A 17031-nucleotide genomic window follows, 5' to 3' on the forward strand; every position below is an offset into this window, starting at 1 on the left:
GTAGCCATCTTCTCTTCGAAGAGTGACCATTGCCTCTTTGCCCAGAAATATTGGAAATGCAGGAATGGTAAGCAAATCCCTAAGTGTTCTTAGTTAAAAGCAAATTTATTTCTATGTGACAGAAATATAAATTTACTACACTAAATTCATATTTTATTATTTCCTTAACATCTGAACTTTAAAGGTGGCTGGGATGGAAAGTAATGACCGATTCAGTAGGAGGTCAAGCAGTTGGTAAGTGTAATTTTCTGGTTGCTCTTTGGGAACCTTACTGTTTTATAACTGGGCTAAAGTAAATGTCTGAAATAAGTGATACAGTAACATTTGATTTGTATGGAGTATACGCAGAATAATTATAAAAACTGGCATATGTTCATGAAATTATTTCTTATGAAATAAGCATTATATGAATATGCCAAGAAAAAAAATAAGAATGTATCATTTTTGTATTGATTTAGGTAGTGGGAAATAAATTGGTAATGGCTACAGAAGTATTTGATTTGACAAGTGGCTATAATCCTCTTTATTTAGGCGTATTTTGGGGTCAAAGCAGAGTGAACACCGTCCCTCATTACATCGATTTATTAGCACGTATTCCTGGGCAGATGCTGAAGAAGAAAAATGTGAACTGAAGTAGGTGAAGCTTGATGTGTTTATTAACCTGATGTGCCGGGCATAAATAGTGGGGATCAGTTTTATTCTGTGGAGATGAGGTCAATGCTGCATCATCAAAAAGATCATTCATTGTTTAAGACTTTTGTGAACTATAAAGTACTATATAAATGTTACTTGCTAATACATTCACTCTCATAGCACTCAGTACTTCAAGGTTTGAGGTCTTAAGTTAGAAAAGAACCTGGAATTTGCCAGATATGTGAAGAGAAGTTTTTTCCTGTATAGGTTTCTTGTCATCAGGGGGAAAGGTCAACAAAGAGCCACAGAAATAAAATTTTCATCTACTTGGATGAATTATTTACAACATATAATGTAATATGTAATATATGCGCATTATATATACATGTCTTCCCTTTAAGTAAATGAAGACGAGGGGAAACATAAAACTCTACATTGCTATCTCTAGCAAGTTAAACAAATAAAATATACTCCTATAATGAAAGGTAGAGGGCAAGAGGGAGGGAGAAGAAGAAATGCTGCCCCTAAATCCTTGGGTGACATTGGACAAACTGCTTAGCATTATTTGGTCTCAGTTTCCTCGTCTGTAGAGATCTTAATGAAATGATTTTATGTTGATTTTATAACACGTTCATTGCGTGCCTGTTATGTGAGACACACTACGCTCAAGCTTAAGAGGTATAAAGATGAAAAAGACATAGTTCCTACCCTCAAAGCCTTTACTTTTTCCTTAAATAATCCTGGGAGTCTAATTGCATGTACTGAACTCTTTTTAGATTTAGAGTTAACATAATGGATATTTTCTAATCTGGGTAAAAAAAAATCAAGAGTTTCCTTGAAAAGATTATAATCTATTTTTAAATTTTTGTCAGTATGGTATGATTTCTACTGCAAAGTTTTCGCAAACGAAGACTGAAACCTTGAAAATCCTACAAGAATTCTGGCTTTTGGGCTTTGTTGCCTTTAAAAACCAAACTAAAATCTATCACATGCATTCCCTGTAGGTGTTTGACTGAAAAACAAAAAAACTTTGAGACACAATTCCCTTTGGCAGTTGTGAGGGGACTGTAAGTTTGGGATTTCAATATTCAAATCCAACTAGGGACTCATCAGTGAACATGAAACATGGAACATGAACATGAAACAAGTTTTGTTCAGGTAACGGACCCCTCTTTAGATAATATGATTTTATCTAAATACAGTCAACCCATTTGCTACTTCCCAGCTCACTGACCACTAATAGTTTATTTTAGGTAGTTTTATACCAAACATATCTTCATAAACATGTTTAAAAGTATTAAGATTTTTTAGAGAAAGAAGAAATGACACTTTGACGTTATTCCACTTTAGCACTGCTCAAAAAACCTACAGAAAAAAGAGTAAAATCAATTGTTAATGAGAAAAATTTTATGATACGTTGAATGAAAAATACACGGAGAAATATAGCATCCACATTTGCTTTTTAAAGTGTAGTTACTAATACACACACAGACACACACACACGCACATGCTGAGAAGGAAAATCACAGTAACAACAGTGGTTAATTATGAGTGGTGAGAATTGACTAACTTACACATGTTCTTTGTAAATCTCCCCTTTTTATTTGTTCTTTGGCTAGCATCCCAATTTTCTACAACAAACATTTGCTATTTTTCTAAATACAGAAAGTTACTTTAAAAAATTAAATTCCTGGGCTTCCCTGGCGGCGCAGTGGTTGAGAGTCCGCCTGCCGATGCAGGGGACACGGGTTCGTGCCCCAGTCCGGGAAGATCCCACATGCCGCGGAGCGGCTGGGCCCGTGAGCCATGGCCGCTGAGCCTGCGCATCCGGAGCCTGTGCTCTGCAACAGGAGAGGCCACAACAGTGAGAGGCCCGCATAACGCAAAAAAAAAAAAAAAAAGAAAGAAAGAAAAGAAAATTGAATTCCTATAAATGGTTAAAAATATAAAGTTGGTGATTTGACTTTTAGAATTACTATGTATCAAATCTTTCTAAAGCAAAACGAATATCTGCAAGCTTCCTTAGTAATACAGGAAAATTTAGCAGTATCTTATAAATGATAATAGCACATTATCCATAGTTTAATATTTAAAAACAATATTTATTTACAGAACTAAAGATGACTCAGAACCACCTGAAGAAGAAACAGTAGAAAGGACAAGAAAGCCAAGTCTTTCTGAAAAGAAAAATAATCCATCAAAATGGGATGTCTTTTCAATGTAAGTTGTCTACTTGCTAAATGATACCATTTTGGTGGAATGGGGAAAGGTAAGGCAGGGTTAGCAGAATTAATCAAATTACTTTACTAAAAGACCTTTCAAAATGTGAAATTTAAGATGAATAACAAACTCCATACGGTGTTTAACAATTATCCCTGAACCTATGAACTACAAGAGGCAGGTGAGTTCGCAGTGTTAAGAACTTGGCCTTGGAACCAGATGGCCCAGGCTTGAATTAGCTCTCTGACTCTGTGTGACCTGGGCAAGTTCATCCATTTTTGAGCACTGATTTCTTCACCTGTAAAATAGAGATGATAATAGTACCTATGTCTTTGCTGTCATGAGTAAATGAATTAGCACATGTAAAACACATAGTTAACTATTTTCAAAGACTTATATGATGCTGTAATCTTTTTTGGTGGGTGTTTCTAAAAGGAATTTTAGGGTTTCAGTACAGCAAAAGTCCAGGGTATGGTGAGAAATAAGTGACATGTTTATAAGTACATATATCTTGCTCTACCCAATGAATAACATTATTTCTTCTACCCCAGGAATATAAATTGCCTTACCTGATTGAAAAAATGAACTTAATACTCAAATGTACTTGTTAGGAGTTAAGTAATGCCTAAATCACATAATTTTCAGATTCTTACCTTAGCACATCATTTCTTTAATTCTAAAAATTATAAGGGGTGTGGGCAGCAGATTGTGGCCAAAGCCAAGAGGCTAGATCATACTATGTAGCTTATTATGAGGGGGTGTTGGTGGAATTACGCAGGGCAGACGCATGACTTGATTATTGTTGACAAAAGGAGTGTTTCTAATAACAGATTATTGTGATTACCACATGCTGACTTTGTGTTTTCCTTGTAGTTATAACACAATAGCTTCCTGGGCAACAAATCTCAAGACTTCCATCAGAGAGGCCGGTAAGGCACTCTGGCTTTCTGTCGCGTTCATTGTACTATTCGCGGCATTGATGAGCTTCTTCACAGGCCGATTTTTCCAGAAGTCTGTGGATGCTGCTCCCACACAGGACGGGGACTCCTGGATGTCTCTAGAACATATCTTGTGGCCATTTACCAGACTCCAACACAATGGGCCACCGCCAGTGTGACTGCAGCACATCCTGATGTGCTAATGCTAATCTTGATTTTTAATGTTTCAGTATCTGAACTTTGTAAATTAGTAGCTTTTAGCTGGGAAATTATAGCATGGAACCAGAGGTTCTCAGAATGACTGTAAGATATTTTATATTCCCTCTTTTTGTGATTACCTTCCTAACTAAAATACAATGGGGAGGAAGCCCACCTATATGATTTTTTTTAATGAGCTTTTTGAGGAGAAGATATTATTGTTTGTTAAAATTTATTGAAATAAAGAACCATTCAAATTTTCATACAGTGAATGTTGGAAGTCTCAGTAGGTCACATATGCATAAGGAAAAAAACCCTAATTCTTAGAAAGTAAAATTTGAGTGTAAAATGCTGATTAGATCATTTTAACAGCCTATTTGGCATAGATCCACTCATTACACTTTATTGTAGAAATACCGGATTTTTCTCCAAGTTGCTTCATTCTTCATACTGAATAAAATTTATCAGTGGGGATTAAGAATAGCTGAGTAATCTAGTTGAGAGTAGCATGTGGCATACAGAGTCAACAAACTGGCAGCTGGAACACCTAACTTTCTTCATTGCTTCTTTAGAAGCAAAATCCTTCACCATGTGATATAAAGTAGAATGAAACTCAGTTTCTTCTTTAAGGGCTTCAGAGAATGCATCACTGGATTCATTGATTTTGAGGCTTTGTGCCCTGTCACCATTAAACATTAAAAGGGTCCAATTAGGATTCTGAATGGGTTCTTCTTTAGGAAGGTGTTCCCTCACCTAAAGAAAAAGAAAGAAAAATATGTTAATAGTTCCTCTTTTATTGGGTATTTTGACAGTAGAGTATTTTATTTGAAGGGCTCAGTTGAGTTCCCTGAATTGCTAAGATAAAAAGAAACAGTCTTAATGTCCCATTTTTTTTAAAGCATGAAACTGTTTATATCTTGGTGTTTATGGAACTTATCAAAATGTATTAATTCCTTAAAAATATTTATTGAATGGCTTCAAGTGTCAGGTACTCTTCTAGGTGCTGGGGATAAAACAACAACAAAGAAAAAATAACTAAACGTATTAATAAGTAACAACTGCAACAATAAAAACCTTGTCTTCAAGGAGCTTATATTGTAATAGGAGAAACACACAATAAACAAGATAAATAAATATGGTGGCTCATTTATGCTAAAATATTCATCAGTCATCGTGTAGAATATGATAAGATACATTCTTTATCAGGCAGTAGGAAATGTGGCAGAAAGTTAAACTGGAGGCCTAACCCTCTCAGAGGAGAAAGTCTGTGAATCATAGATGATATATTCACGTGAAAGGCTGACATTTGTTCTTCAGTTGATGTAAAGAGAGATAAGGTCTCTAAGCCTGAAATCAAGAGCATTTGATACCATAATGGACAATGAAAGTATAACCTTTACATCGTTTGGTTTTATTTATTTATTTTTTTTGTGCGGTACTTGGGCCTCTCACTGTTGCGGCCTCTCCTGTTGCAGAGCACAGGCTCTGGACGCGCAGGCTCAGCGGCCATAGCTCACGGGCCCAGCCGCTCCGCGGCATGTGGGATCTTCCCGGACCGGGGCACGAACCTGCGTCCCCTGCATCGGCAGGCGGACTCTCAACCACTGCGCCACCAGGGAAGCCCTGGTTTTATATTTTTGACAAAATTAAAGAAAATGAAGTTGTAAAACTCCATTTTGAATGTTAATCTTTTTCACCTTTTTAAAAGGAGAAACCATGGTCTACATTCATTTAGCTTTTGAGTATCTTCTTTTGGAGCACAAAATAGTTTAATGGGGTTTTTGCATACTATACCTGAAATACAACTTTGTCAGAATTGCATACTGTATTCCACTTGCTCCAACCAAACGCAAAAGCAGAACTTAACAGGGCCATTTGTCGATAAGCTTTCACTTCTACCAAAGGAAGCTGTCAATATACAAACAAATAGAGTTGATCGTAGAGCCTCTCTAGTCTCCCTTCCATCCTTGGCCCCCTACAGTCTGGTCTGGTCTCAACACAGATCCATTTAAATGTAAGTCAGCTGAAGTTAATCAGACAGAGAAGACAAATATCATATGATATCACTTATAAGTGGAATCTAAAAAAATGGTACAAATGAACTTACTTACCAAACAGAAATAGAATCACAGATGTAGAAAACAAAATTATGGTTAACAAGGGAGGAAAAGTGGGGGGGGGATAAACTGGGAGATTGGGATTGACATATACATACTACTATATATAAAACAGACAACTAATAAGGACCTACTGTACAGCACAGGGAACTCTACTCAATACTCTGTAATGGCCTATATGGAAAAAGAATCTAAAACAGAGTGAATATATGGATATATGTATAACTGACTCACTTTGCTGTAGAGCAGAAACACAACATTGTAAATCAACTATAATCGAATAAAAATTTTAAAAAACTATTAAAAAATAAATTAAAATTCAAATATTAAAAAAGTAAAATAAAATGTAAGATTACATGACTTCTTTCTCAAAACGGGGCAATGGCTTCCCTTTTCAGAGTAGAATCCAAAGTCCTAACAATGCTCCACAAGGGCCTCTGTGGTCTGACATCCCCCATACACCCCATTATCTCTCTGACCTTATCCCCTGTTCTTCTCCCTTTGCTCTCTCGGCACCCCGGCCTCCTTGCTGTCCCTCCCATCCTCAAGCACATCAGGCCACACCCTCTGGGCTCTTTCCCCAGGTCTTCTCTCCACCTGGAAGCTGATATCCTTCCAGAGATATCAGCTTGGCTAAATTCCCCACCTTGAAGCGTTGCTCAAATCTTGTCTCCTTATTGAACCCCTCTCCGCCTACACCCTATTTGGTATTGTAACTTTCCTTTTCCATACCACTTAGCACCTTTTGACATATAAGATAATTTTGTTTATTATGTTTGTTGTTTATTTTTGCCTCCCTCAACTAGAATGTAAGCTCCACAAGGGCAGGGACCTGTGTTTTATTCACTGTTTCCTAAGCATCTAAAACAATGTCTAGAATATAGGTGTTCAGAAAAAAAAAGTCTTGAGTATAATATTCTGAAAAGATGACTAGTATATGACATTCAGCATTTGTAGAGTAACTGGCAATTTGAGTTACTAAAACTAAGGTTGGTTTTTTTTCCCTACACATATATGTATGCACTCTTATTGACAGGATTATTTTCAAGTGTTGTGTCTACCTATATTGCCATTTTCTGGTATATTATAAACTTGTTCTTGAGTATAGAACTCTTCTGCCCAAAACACCTTTCATGATTAGAAGCCACTCTGTCTCCATTCATGCATCATAAATATTTGCTAAACATCTACTGTATTCTAGGAATAGGCTTGGTGCTAGAAGAATCAAAGCTGATTAAGAAACGGCCGCCCCCCTCAAGGAGCTCGCAGTTTAACATGGAAGGATCTCATTTAACTAAACTTATGCGTCATATGAAGCTGTACGTAGACAGGGAGGCTCTGTCGAGAAATAGAAGGAAGTGGGTTTGGTGGTCCTTGTATGTCTGATTTTGCCTGACTTATCATATTTGGGAAACTGCTGAGTCATTTACTGTTTTAAGAAATCTTACATGTATCCAGTCTGGAAGGAGAAAGAAAGCATAGGAAATGCGAAGTTGCTCAGACTCTACCTTTGCACTAAACTGACCAGTTGTGGTTACGCTCCATGTGTCACTATGAAGATCATACAATAGATTATTAAATTTGAGAGAACCCTGGATTCCTGGTCATGCTATTTATTCCTTCCTTTCTAACTATAATCTTATATAAGTGAATATAGAAAACCATTGGTGTACCTTAAGATTTATATAAAATTTAATACTTGCTAACATTCTAAATGTCCAGCACATCAAATTTGGAAAGATTCACTCTTACCTTATAGTTTATAACAACATAAAAGTGAGAGTGTCCAGTAGGGAAGATATTCAGTCCAGCTTCCTTCAAAGCAATAATGAAAGAAACAGGAGTCATCCACTTTTCTTCCAAAGTAGAGGAGTGCTTTTGGTTATTTAGTTTGATGGACGCTAACATGCAGAGGTTTTCCTAGTTTCAATAAGAAAAAAGAAGCGTTTATACAAGTTAAAGAAACTATTACCTCATTATCATTTTAGGTCCAGCTGTTTTAGGTTCTTTACACTATTAAAACAAAATCCTATATTAAAAAGAATGCAGGACAGATATGTTTTAGGCCTGACCCAAAAGCTCCACTGCAAAGTCTCCACGTTACCTTAAGCAGTTTATCAACTCTTCTTGGGCTCATCTGAGCAATCCAGGGACTGAACTGAAGGATCTCTCAGGTCTCCTACTTTATAAATTATGATCTATGAATACTACATGTGTTCATATTGATATATAATAGCTATTTGACAGCAATCATGTTGCAACTTTTAAGGATCATAATTTTTTATACATATATAATAAAATTTTAACATAATAATGCAAAATTATTATCCAGTTTTAAAGTTTGCAAAGTGGCGGGACTTCCCTGGTGGTCCAGTGGTTAAGACTTCATGCTCCCAATGCAGGGGTCCCGGGTTCAATCCCTGGTCAGGGAACTAAGATCCCACATGCTGCAACTACTGAGCCCTCATGCTCTAGAGCCCACGTGCTGCAACTAGAGAGCCTGTGCACCAAACTACTGAAACTGCCTCAATGAAGACCCAGCATGGCCACAGTAAATAAATAAATAAATTTATTTATTTTAAAAAATGTCTGCGAAGTGGCAATTTGAAGGTGTACAGAGTTCACATCTCTCATCTGACTTTAAAAGCCAAATTTGATGATATTCTAGCCTTCCTGCCACAGTCATAAGGAATTTCAGGTTATCTCTTTTTTTTCTCTCTCTCTCTCTCTCTTTTTAAAACAACTTTCATGAGGTGTATCTTACATATCATAAAATTCACCCAAGTGCACAGTCCAGTGATTTTTTTGGGTAACTTTACTGAGTGGTGCAACTATCACCATAAATCAGTTTTACAGCATTTTCATTCCTCCAATAAAATCCCTTATGTCCATTTACAGTTAATCCTCATTCCCACCCTCAGCCTCAGGCAACCACTAAATCTACTTTTTGTGTAATTTCTGAGTGACGAGCAATGGAGGCACTCAAAAGGGATTTCAAATGGCTAGGTGGTAAGATCAGGAAGCCTCTTTAGAGTGGATCAAAAACTCTGAAAGTCATACTGCAACCAGGCTTATATCTTCACCAATTGTTCTATTCCTAGTAACTTTAGGGTACAAATTTGTACTTTACTTATTACATGCTATTTCCTATCTATTTAATTTATATTTCATTTAGAAATTACAGTTCAAGGTATATTGTAAATAGATTTATGAAAGACACATTTCAATATGTAAATCAGCAGTGATTGATTGCTTTGACACACTTACAGTCATCAAACAGATTTAGCTCTTTGACATGACTTGCTATAACAGCAGTTTACCTTAATTTGTATTTGAATCTCAGTAAATACTGTAGTCACAGTCAGAAGTACTTTATTCACATCAAGTGGTCTTAGCTCCCATGACTGGTATGGCATATTAACATGAGCATCTTGAATCAAGGTAACAGGGCCAAAAGTGTCCAGGCTGAATGTTATAAGTCTGTCTTCCGATTTGTAAGATACATTGCTGATGCCATCAGTTTTCCAGTGTTTACCTTTATAATTAGGAAGAATGTGGCATTAGTTCCATTTTTTCCTCTGCAAAAATAAGAATGAAACCACTCCCATAACTGCAATATGTATAAATTGATTTTTCACATTTAGAATAGAATCTCCACAAAAAGCCAGCTTTGCTGGGAGTTTCTTCCTGTCTACAGGATCAAGTCCAAACTCCTCAGCACAGCTGTGAGACCTTTAGAATGAAGCTCTGATTCTGATTTCCGGCTTCCTCCTTTGCCACTTCTCAGACCTCTTTCCAGCCACACCTTTTCTTCTTCTGCAACAACATCATATACCTCTGAGCCTCTGCACATGCCGTTCTTTCTTCCTAGAGGACTCTTCCTTTATCTCTTAGAGAAACTCTCTTCATCTTTCTTTTTAAACAACTTTAAAATTCACCTGTCTTGAGTATGCGATTATTTTTAGTAAATTTAGCGAGCTGTACGACCATCATCACCATCCAGTTTTATTCAGTTTTAGAACATTATTATCCTCCAAATAAGATCTCTTATGTCCGTTTATAGTTAATTCCCATCCCCATCACCAGCCCCAAGCAACTACTAATATACTTCCTGTCTCTAAAGATTTGCCTTTTCTGGACTTTTCATTAAATACAATCATATAATAGGTGGTATTCTGTGTCTCTTACAACTCAATAATAAAACACAACCCAACTTAAAAATGGGCAAAAGATTTGCATAAACATTTCATCAAAGAAGATATACAAAAGTATAGTAAATACATTAAAAAAGATGCTCAACATTACCGGTCATTGGGGAAATACAAATTAAAACCACAAACTACCATTTCACACCCACTAGAGTGGCTATAATCAAAAAAACAGATAATAACAAATGTTGGCAAGGATGTGGAGAAATGGGAAACCTCGTATCTTGCTGGTACAGCTACTTTGAAAAACAATTTGGCAAGTTTCTTAAATAGGTAAGCATCAATTTACCATTCAACCCAGCAATTCCACTTCTAGGGATATACCCAAGAGGAATGAAGACATATGTCCACATGAGACTTACATGTGAAAGTTCTCTTAGTCTCTTAAGGGCCTGTTCAATATTCCACCCTAGGAGAAGCCTTCCGTAACTCTCCAGATGGGACCCAGCCACTGTTCTGCTCCTTAGCTCTTCTATTATATAGCACCTTACTACATTGTATTATGATTATTTTCCCTCTCTGCCTCTCCTACAACTTTGAAAACTCCTGGAAGAAGGAACTATGTCTCATTTACCTCTATCTTTCTTATTGTTTAGCATATTTATGGAACAAATGAATGAATCATTATCTTTCTAGAACACCCTCTTCATTCCCACTTGGCTTTCTCCTCTTCTCACATGGAGGGTTTCACTGACTATTTTTGAGTCTCAAATTCAATATAATAAATACGATTATATTGGAAAACTAAGTTCTTTATAATTCCTCCTTTTGTTTTTACATTAACAAAATTATTTTAATTTTTAAACGTAAAAATGAAGTATTGCCTATAAATAAATTCTTCAACTTTCTAGTATTCCCTGGCAAAAAAAGTTTCCCCATGGTTTAAAAATTACTGGAGTTGTAGATTACTGTCGTATAATTACTGTAGTTAGAGTCAATTTTTACATATTGTATTTCCCTGAATCATGTGGGATAATTTACCTTGTCTAATACTAATTGAGTATGAATAAATTTTAATGTGATAAATATTTTGGAACATTATCATTAAAGGAAAGGAAAAGTGAAACCTCTAAAAGCAACATAAAAGGAAAAAATTACCTAATGTTCATTTTGATATACTTTATGGTTTAATGTATTGATAAAAATATACTGTTTTTAATACATAAATTATTTCTAGAATAAATAATGTCTTGTGGCTATGTCTATACAAGCAAAAATATGGAGTAGTGTAGCAACCATGAAAAAGTTTAAAGTACAAAATATTCTCTAAATTCTCTGCCCCCCATTAACTAAATAAAGTAATAGCTCTGTGCTTTAGTGATCTTATCTGTTCTAAACCTATCGTCTAGTATGTAAACCCTTTCACAAATAAATAGATGGATGTAGAATAACTCACCTACACTAAAAACAAAGCTATTCGGCTTTCATCTAAGAGCCCCAAAATGTGCATACATTAATTCACAAGACCGAGGCCTTTCAAAGTTTAGCCTGCCAACCCCAAATAAGGTATCTGCTAATGACTGGTGAATTATTAGCTTGTATTTCTGTTAGTACTTCTGATTTCATTGATATTTATTTAACATTTTGAATAAGCAATAACTTCCCATGATTCGTCAGAAGTTATAAAGAGGCATACAGTGGCTAGTTTTCCTCTTTCTCAGGTTTCCCATTTGCCCACTCCACATCCTCAGTACCTGGCTGTAATAAGCTTTGCAACTTATAAATCATTAGCATTAAAATAATCAAATTTTAATCACTCCAGTGTGAATTATTTGGCCATTTCAAGAGAGAGTAGGCTTTTCATTTGTTTGTTTTTGATTTGCTATGCTATCTTGATATTTTTGTTCATTTCCTTCTTTTTTAAAACGTAATTGTATAAACATAAAGACATTTCTCAGAGAATATGGCAGATATAAACACTTCAGCAACTAATAGTTATAAAAAACTCCAACCCCTATTCTTTTCCATCAAGAGCAAACAAAAACAAAGACCCTAGAATTGGCAGAGAAATATGTAAGATTAGAAACTCAGTTTACACGCTGCATTTCCTAATTTGATATAAGAATTTATATTACTGTATCTCTTTTCATTACATAATTATCAAAGCTGGTTAAGACATTGCCGTACCTTCAGCATCCCACCTTGCAACCATAGGATTCTCAAAAAAGAGTACGTTCTCATGAACCTCAAGCATGACCTCTATGGGTGGGAAAGTGTTTTCTGTTTCAAAGTCTTCTGCCGTTTCTGGAGGATATGTATATTTCTGTAATCCTTCTTTGAGTATCTTTTAAAAATGACCAAAATAATACCAAGTTAGAAGCTGACTGGTGACAGTTAAAGATGTAAATATTGCTGAATAAGCTATACAGTTATTTTAAATAAGCACTGCAGTTTGGTCACATTTAACTATAGATAGACTAACAAAATGTCACAATAAAATTAAAGATAATGATTTGAGGAAAAAAAAATCACGACATTTGAATGTAATTCAGAACCCTCCTATGGGCCAGGTTCTATGCTGGCTGGGACTTAACTATTCATTTTATCCCTCCAAGTAACTGTACAAGGCATATATTTAACAGAGAGGATAACTGGCACTTACAGAAATCAAGTAATGTGCCAAAGATTACAAAATGACTTCAAGAAGTGCCCGAAGTCAAAAATAGATCTACAGGGCTTCCCTGGTGGCGCAGTGGTTGAGACTCGGCCTGCCGATGCAGGGGACACGGGTTCGTGCCCCGGTCCGGGAAGATCCCACATGCCGCGGAGCGGCTGGGCCCGTGAGCCATGGCCGCTGAGCCTGCGCGTCCGGAGCCTGTGCTCCGCAATGGGAGAGGCCACAACAGTGAGAGGCCCGCGTACCGCAAAAAAAAAAAAAAAAAAAGTTACAAAATAGAGGAAAAAATTGGATGGGGAAAATTTCTAGGGCACGTGTGAGATTATTAAAAAGGGACTTGGAAAAAAGGAGGAAGGCCTCTTTGTTGCAGGAGAGAAAAACAGGTGTGAAGGAGGATACTTTGGGCTCAAACTGGGAGCCTGGAGTGGTGCTATCAGGATATCCTGCCAAAATTCAAGAACAACAATTCTTTGGATGAATCCTTGAAATTCCCAGTTCAGGGTGGGACCTTCCTATGGATAAAGAGTTTTGAAGGCCTACCTCCACCAAAGGGTGTCTTTCTTGGCCTCCTCCCTGTCCTTCAATTATCCCTGAGGTAGGGAAAGTTGATTCAAGTAGATTCTTCAAAGTGGCTACAGACCAGATTATCTCCCCACGTTCACCCTAATAACTGCATTCTCATTTGTGGGGAGAAGGGGAAAGGAACAGCAATATCATCCCTAAGAGGGTAAAAATTAGCTTAGGGGGATCATGAAACAATTGTACTCTTTTAGGTATAAAATACAGATACACATATAGCATATAAGCAGATACACAGTATATCTGTGGGATTAATATTTTGGGCTGGGGGGCAGTTGGGAAAAAAATGTCTACAAAGACTCCTTAGAGGGGTGATAATGGGAAAAAAATAAAAATTGAGAAATACGTCCCTAATTCAAGAATGCATGAAGATCCTTAATGGATAGGATTGTGGGTGAGAAGTGCCTGACCATCTACGGACATGATGTGTTAGAGCAGAGAGATGGGGATGGGAGGGGGTTGGGAGGGAGCAGGGAGAAAGAAAAGAAGGGCAGGAGAGAAAGAAAGGAAGGAGGAAGGGGCCATGACAACATAACTGGGTGTATCTGGGATGTAGGCCACCAAAAGTTAAACCAAGCCAGTGCTAGTGCAAGTGTTACTGCTTATTGAAACAGAAGTGAGAAACTCCTTGAAAAATGATGAGCAACTGCTACCATCAGTATCCTTACTACTCCTGTGGGAGTAGTACATCAGCAGCATTGGCATTGCCTGGATCAGTGCTTCTCAAACTTTAATGTGCATATGAATCACCTTAGGGTCCTGTTAAAATGCAGATGAAGTAGATCTGAGGTGAAACACCAAATTATGCATTTCTAACAAGTTCCCAGGTGATGCTGATGCTTCAGGTTCATAGACCACACTTTGTATATCAAAGATCCGGACCAGTGGTTCTCAAAGTTTGGGATGTGTTTTGCTAAAACACAGACTGCTGGGTCTCACCTCCAGAGTTTTTGATTCAGTAGGACTGAGGTGGGGCCCATGAATTTGCATTTCTAGCAAATTCCCAGATGATGCCAAGTGATTCTGCTGCTTCTGGTCAAGGGACCACATGCTGGGAACCACTGATTTAGACCAGAGTCCACCAACTGTGGTCCCCGAGAAATCCAGCCCACCACCAGTTTTTGTAAATAAAGTTTAACTGGGACACAGCGATGCCCGTTCATTTATATATGACTGTTTTAATGTTACAGTGGCAGAGTTGAGGAGTTGTGACAGAGCTGGTATGGCCCACAAAGCTGAAAATATTTACCATCTGGTCCTTTACAGAAAAAGCTTGCCAGCCTCTGAAATAGACTGTCATTATTAAGGCCAAATTGGCACAATATAATCATAGTGCTATAGGTTTACAATTAAGTTAATATGTATGAATTCTAGTTTTAAAATCCGTATTATTTCAGATTCCTTTCCTTTAGTATCTGATTCAAATGTATACATTCAAGACAGTTTAAAATTACATTGTTTCCTTTGTGCTTGCTTAATAGGGTTAAATTCATTAGATGTTTAGATCGTTTGAGATGAAGTAAAAGCATGAGAAATTATTTTATTCATAAATTTTGATTCAAGAATTAACCTACTTCCACAATCATCCAGCCCTTCCTCGGTTTACACTGTGGAGGAAGCTCCAAAATATCCAAGTGGTGCACTCCACCCAGAGCTGTGAATTGGCATAAATCAACCTCATTTTCTTCAAAGAAATATGGCTTTTCAGAGGCATTCTCTAACAGCAACAACTGCGCTGAAATTCATCAGATTAGTTCAGTTTCTAAACAGATCATAACATTTCTGTATTTTCTTAGCGGGAAAATGAAAATGTTCTAATACTGGTAAATGAAGTTTTTATTTAGCTGCTAAACATTTTCAAAATGTGGTTGATTCAAAACTATTCACAAAGCTAAGCTTGAAAGTGGGAATAGGCATGCGTAATGTTAGGGTGCAGGGGAGGGCCCCATTTATATTTTATATACTAACGTTTTAGGAATTTGTATACAATAAGGATGTGTTACTATTAACATAAAAACTTTAAAAATATGGTTTATTGTATGGGAGGAAAAATAATTTTCCCGCTACCCTTCTGAGTTCTTGGCCGAGACTCCTGTAATAAAAGACAGATTAACAAGAGAAAAATGAGCAGGAGTTTATTAACATGTACACCTCATGTATACATGGGAGATACCCTGAGAAAAATTAGTAACTCAAAGAGGTGGTTTAGAACTCTGGCTTATATAGCATCTTCTACAAAGAATAATAAATTTGTGGAGAAATAACAGGACAAAGGAAAGCAGTTTTAGGCTTCCAAGGGCAGAGATAAAGCCTGTTATGTAAACTCCTCTGGCACCCTCTCCAGTCTGATAGGGTCTAAACTTGTCTCTGGCAATTAACCTTTAACCTTTGTCCCTCCTAGTAGAGAGGGGAGGAAAAACACTTTTGAAAGTTTATGCCCTGCTTTTAGGCAAATAGGAGGAGGGTAAGGACCTTTTCTTGCATCTTTTTAATTGTTTTCAGCTCAAAATAATTCTTATGCCAAAGTGACAGATTTTGGGGTGGCATATCCTGCTAACCTTCATTATAAAAGATCAAAAGTGGTTTAACACAAAATTTAATAACTGACAAATTAATTTTTTTAAATTGGACATTATGGAGCTAAAAATCTGAAAGAAGTAAAATGTTAAAAAAATAAATTTTGGCCCATATATGAAATGAAAGCTAATTTTTTTTTTCAACAAAAATAGGCCTAGCTTATAGAAAAACAGGGATGGAGGTTTGAAAGTGAAGAAACTGGACTGGATAATCTTTGTGTTCAGACATTTTACAGGGAAATTCTCTGATCTCATAAATCTCAGTGCACAATCAGGGGGTATCTGATGTCACATACCATCATTCCCACCTTTCACCAAAATTCTTTCAATAGAGTGTAATAGATAAGAAGAGGAAATCAGACCCTTACAGGTTCCATCCTTGACTAGCTGTGTGACCTCATACAAGATATGCTAATTAACATCTCTAGTCTCAGTTCCTTCCTCAACAAATGCATATAATAGTAGTATCTATCTTCTACAGTTTGGGGGAGCTGTGATTTAATACAAGAAAGGAGTTTAGAACTGGTGCCAAGCCCATAGTAAAAATTCAGGAACTGTTAGTCTTATTATTTATCATTACAATTTTCCTCTCCCATTAAAGGAAGCACACTGAGATGGCACTGAAAATAAGTGGAAATATCCAGAGAAAATTCCAGTTAAGCAATTGCCCCCTTTTCCTTGTATACATTCAATAAAATGTATACCTTAAGTAATTTTCAAATGTTTCTAGTTAATAGTCCATTTACCTGAAAAGAAAGTCAGAAAGAATACTGTGTCCCAATTTAGACTATTTATGATATATATTATTTGGGGATCACCATGTAGAAACCTTGGTATTATTGACACAGTTTCATGAATGGAATATATTATCATATTTCTAACAGGAAAATTATCTCATAAGGATTACAGAAAAATTATAAAGATATAAACCTAGTTGACCGCTGA

General features: G+C 36.6%; 2 protein-coding genes across 4 annotated transcripts in view; one reads left to right on the plus strand and one right to left on the minus strand.

The window, feature by feature from the left end:
- The window catches only part of IRAG2 (inositol 1,4,5-triphosphate receptor associated 2), a 98082-nt gene extending 93999 nt beyond the window's left edge, over positions 1 to 4083 (plus strand). For both annotated transcript variants that reach the window (XM_060024451.1, XM_060024452.1), the window contains 5 exons: positions 5 to 67; positions 185 to 234; positions 532 to 633; positions 2746 to 2853; positions 3727 to 4083. In XM_060024451.1, the coding sequence (XP_059880434.1) occupies positions 5 to 67; positions 185 to 234; positions 532 to 633; positions 2746 to 2853; positions 3727 to 3970 (567 nt within the window). In that variant the 3' untranslated portion in view covers positions 3971 to 4083. The remainder of the gene's footprint in view (positions 1 to 4; positions 68 to 184; positions 235 to 531; positions 634 to 2745; positions 2854 to 3726) is intronic.
- Positions 4084 to 4456: 373 nt separating this feature from the next.
- Positions 4457 to 17031, minus strand: part of DNAI7 (dynein axonemal intermediate chain 7) — a 74307-nt gene continuing 61732 nt past the window's right edge. The window contains exons 11-16 of one of the 2 annotated variants that reach the window (XM_060024455.1): positions 15085 to 15245; positions 12442 to 12598; positions 9427 to 9641; positions 7859 to 8026; positions 5784 to 5897; positions 4457 to 4742 (exon numbers count right to left, since the gene is read on the minus strand). In XM_060024455.1, the coding sequence (XP_059880438.1) occupies positions 4464 to 4742; positions 5784 to 5897; positions 7859 to 8026; positions 9427 to 9641; positions 12442 to 12598; positions 15085 to 15245 (1094 nt within the window). In that variant the 3' untranslated portion in view covers positions 4457 to 4463. The remainder of the gene's footprint in view (positions 4743 to 5783; positions 5898 to 7858; positions 8027 to 9426; positions 9642 to 12441; positions 12599 to 15084; positions 15246 to 17031) is intronic. The other variant, XM_060024456.1, reaches the window with a different exon arrangement.

The sequence above is a fragment of the Delphinus delphis genome, chromosome 11 (assembly GCF_949987515.2).
Source record: "Delphinus delphis chromosome 11, mDelDel1.2, whole genome shotgun sequence".
NCBI lineage: Eukaryota > Metazoa > Chordata > Mammalia > Artiodactyla > Delphinidae > Delphinus > Delphinus delphis.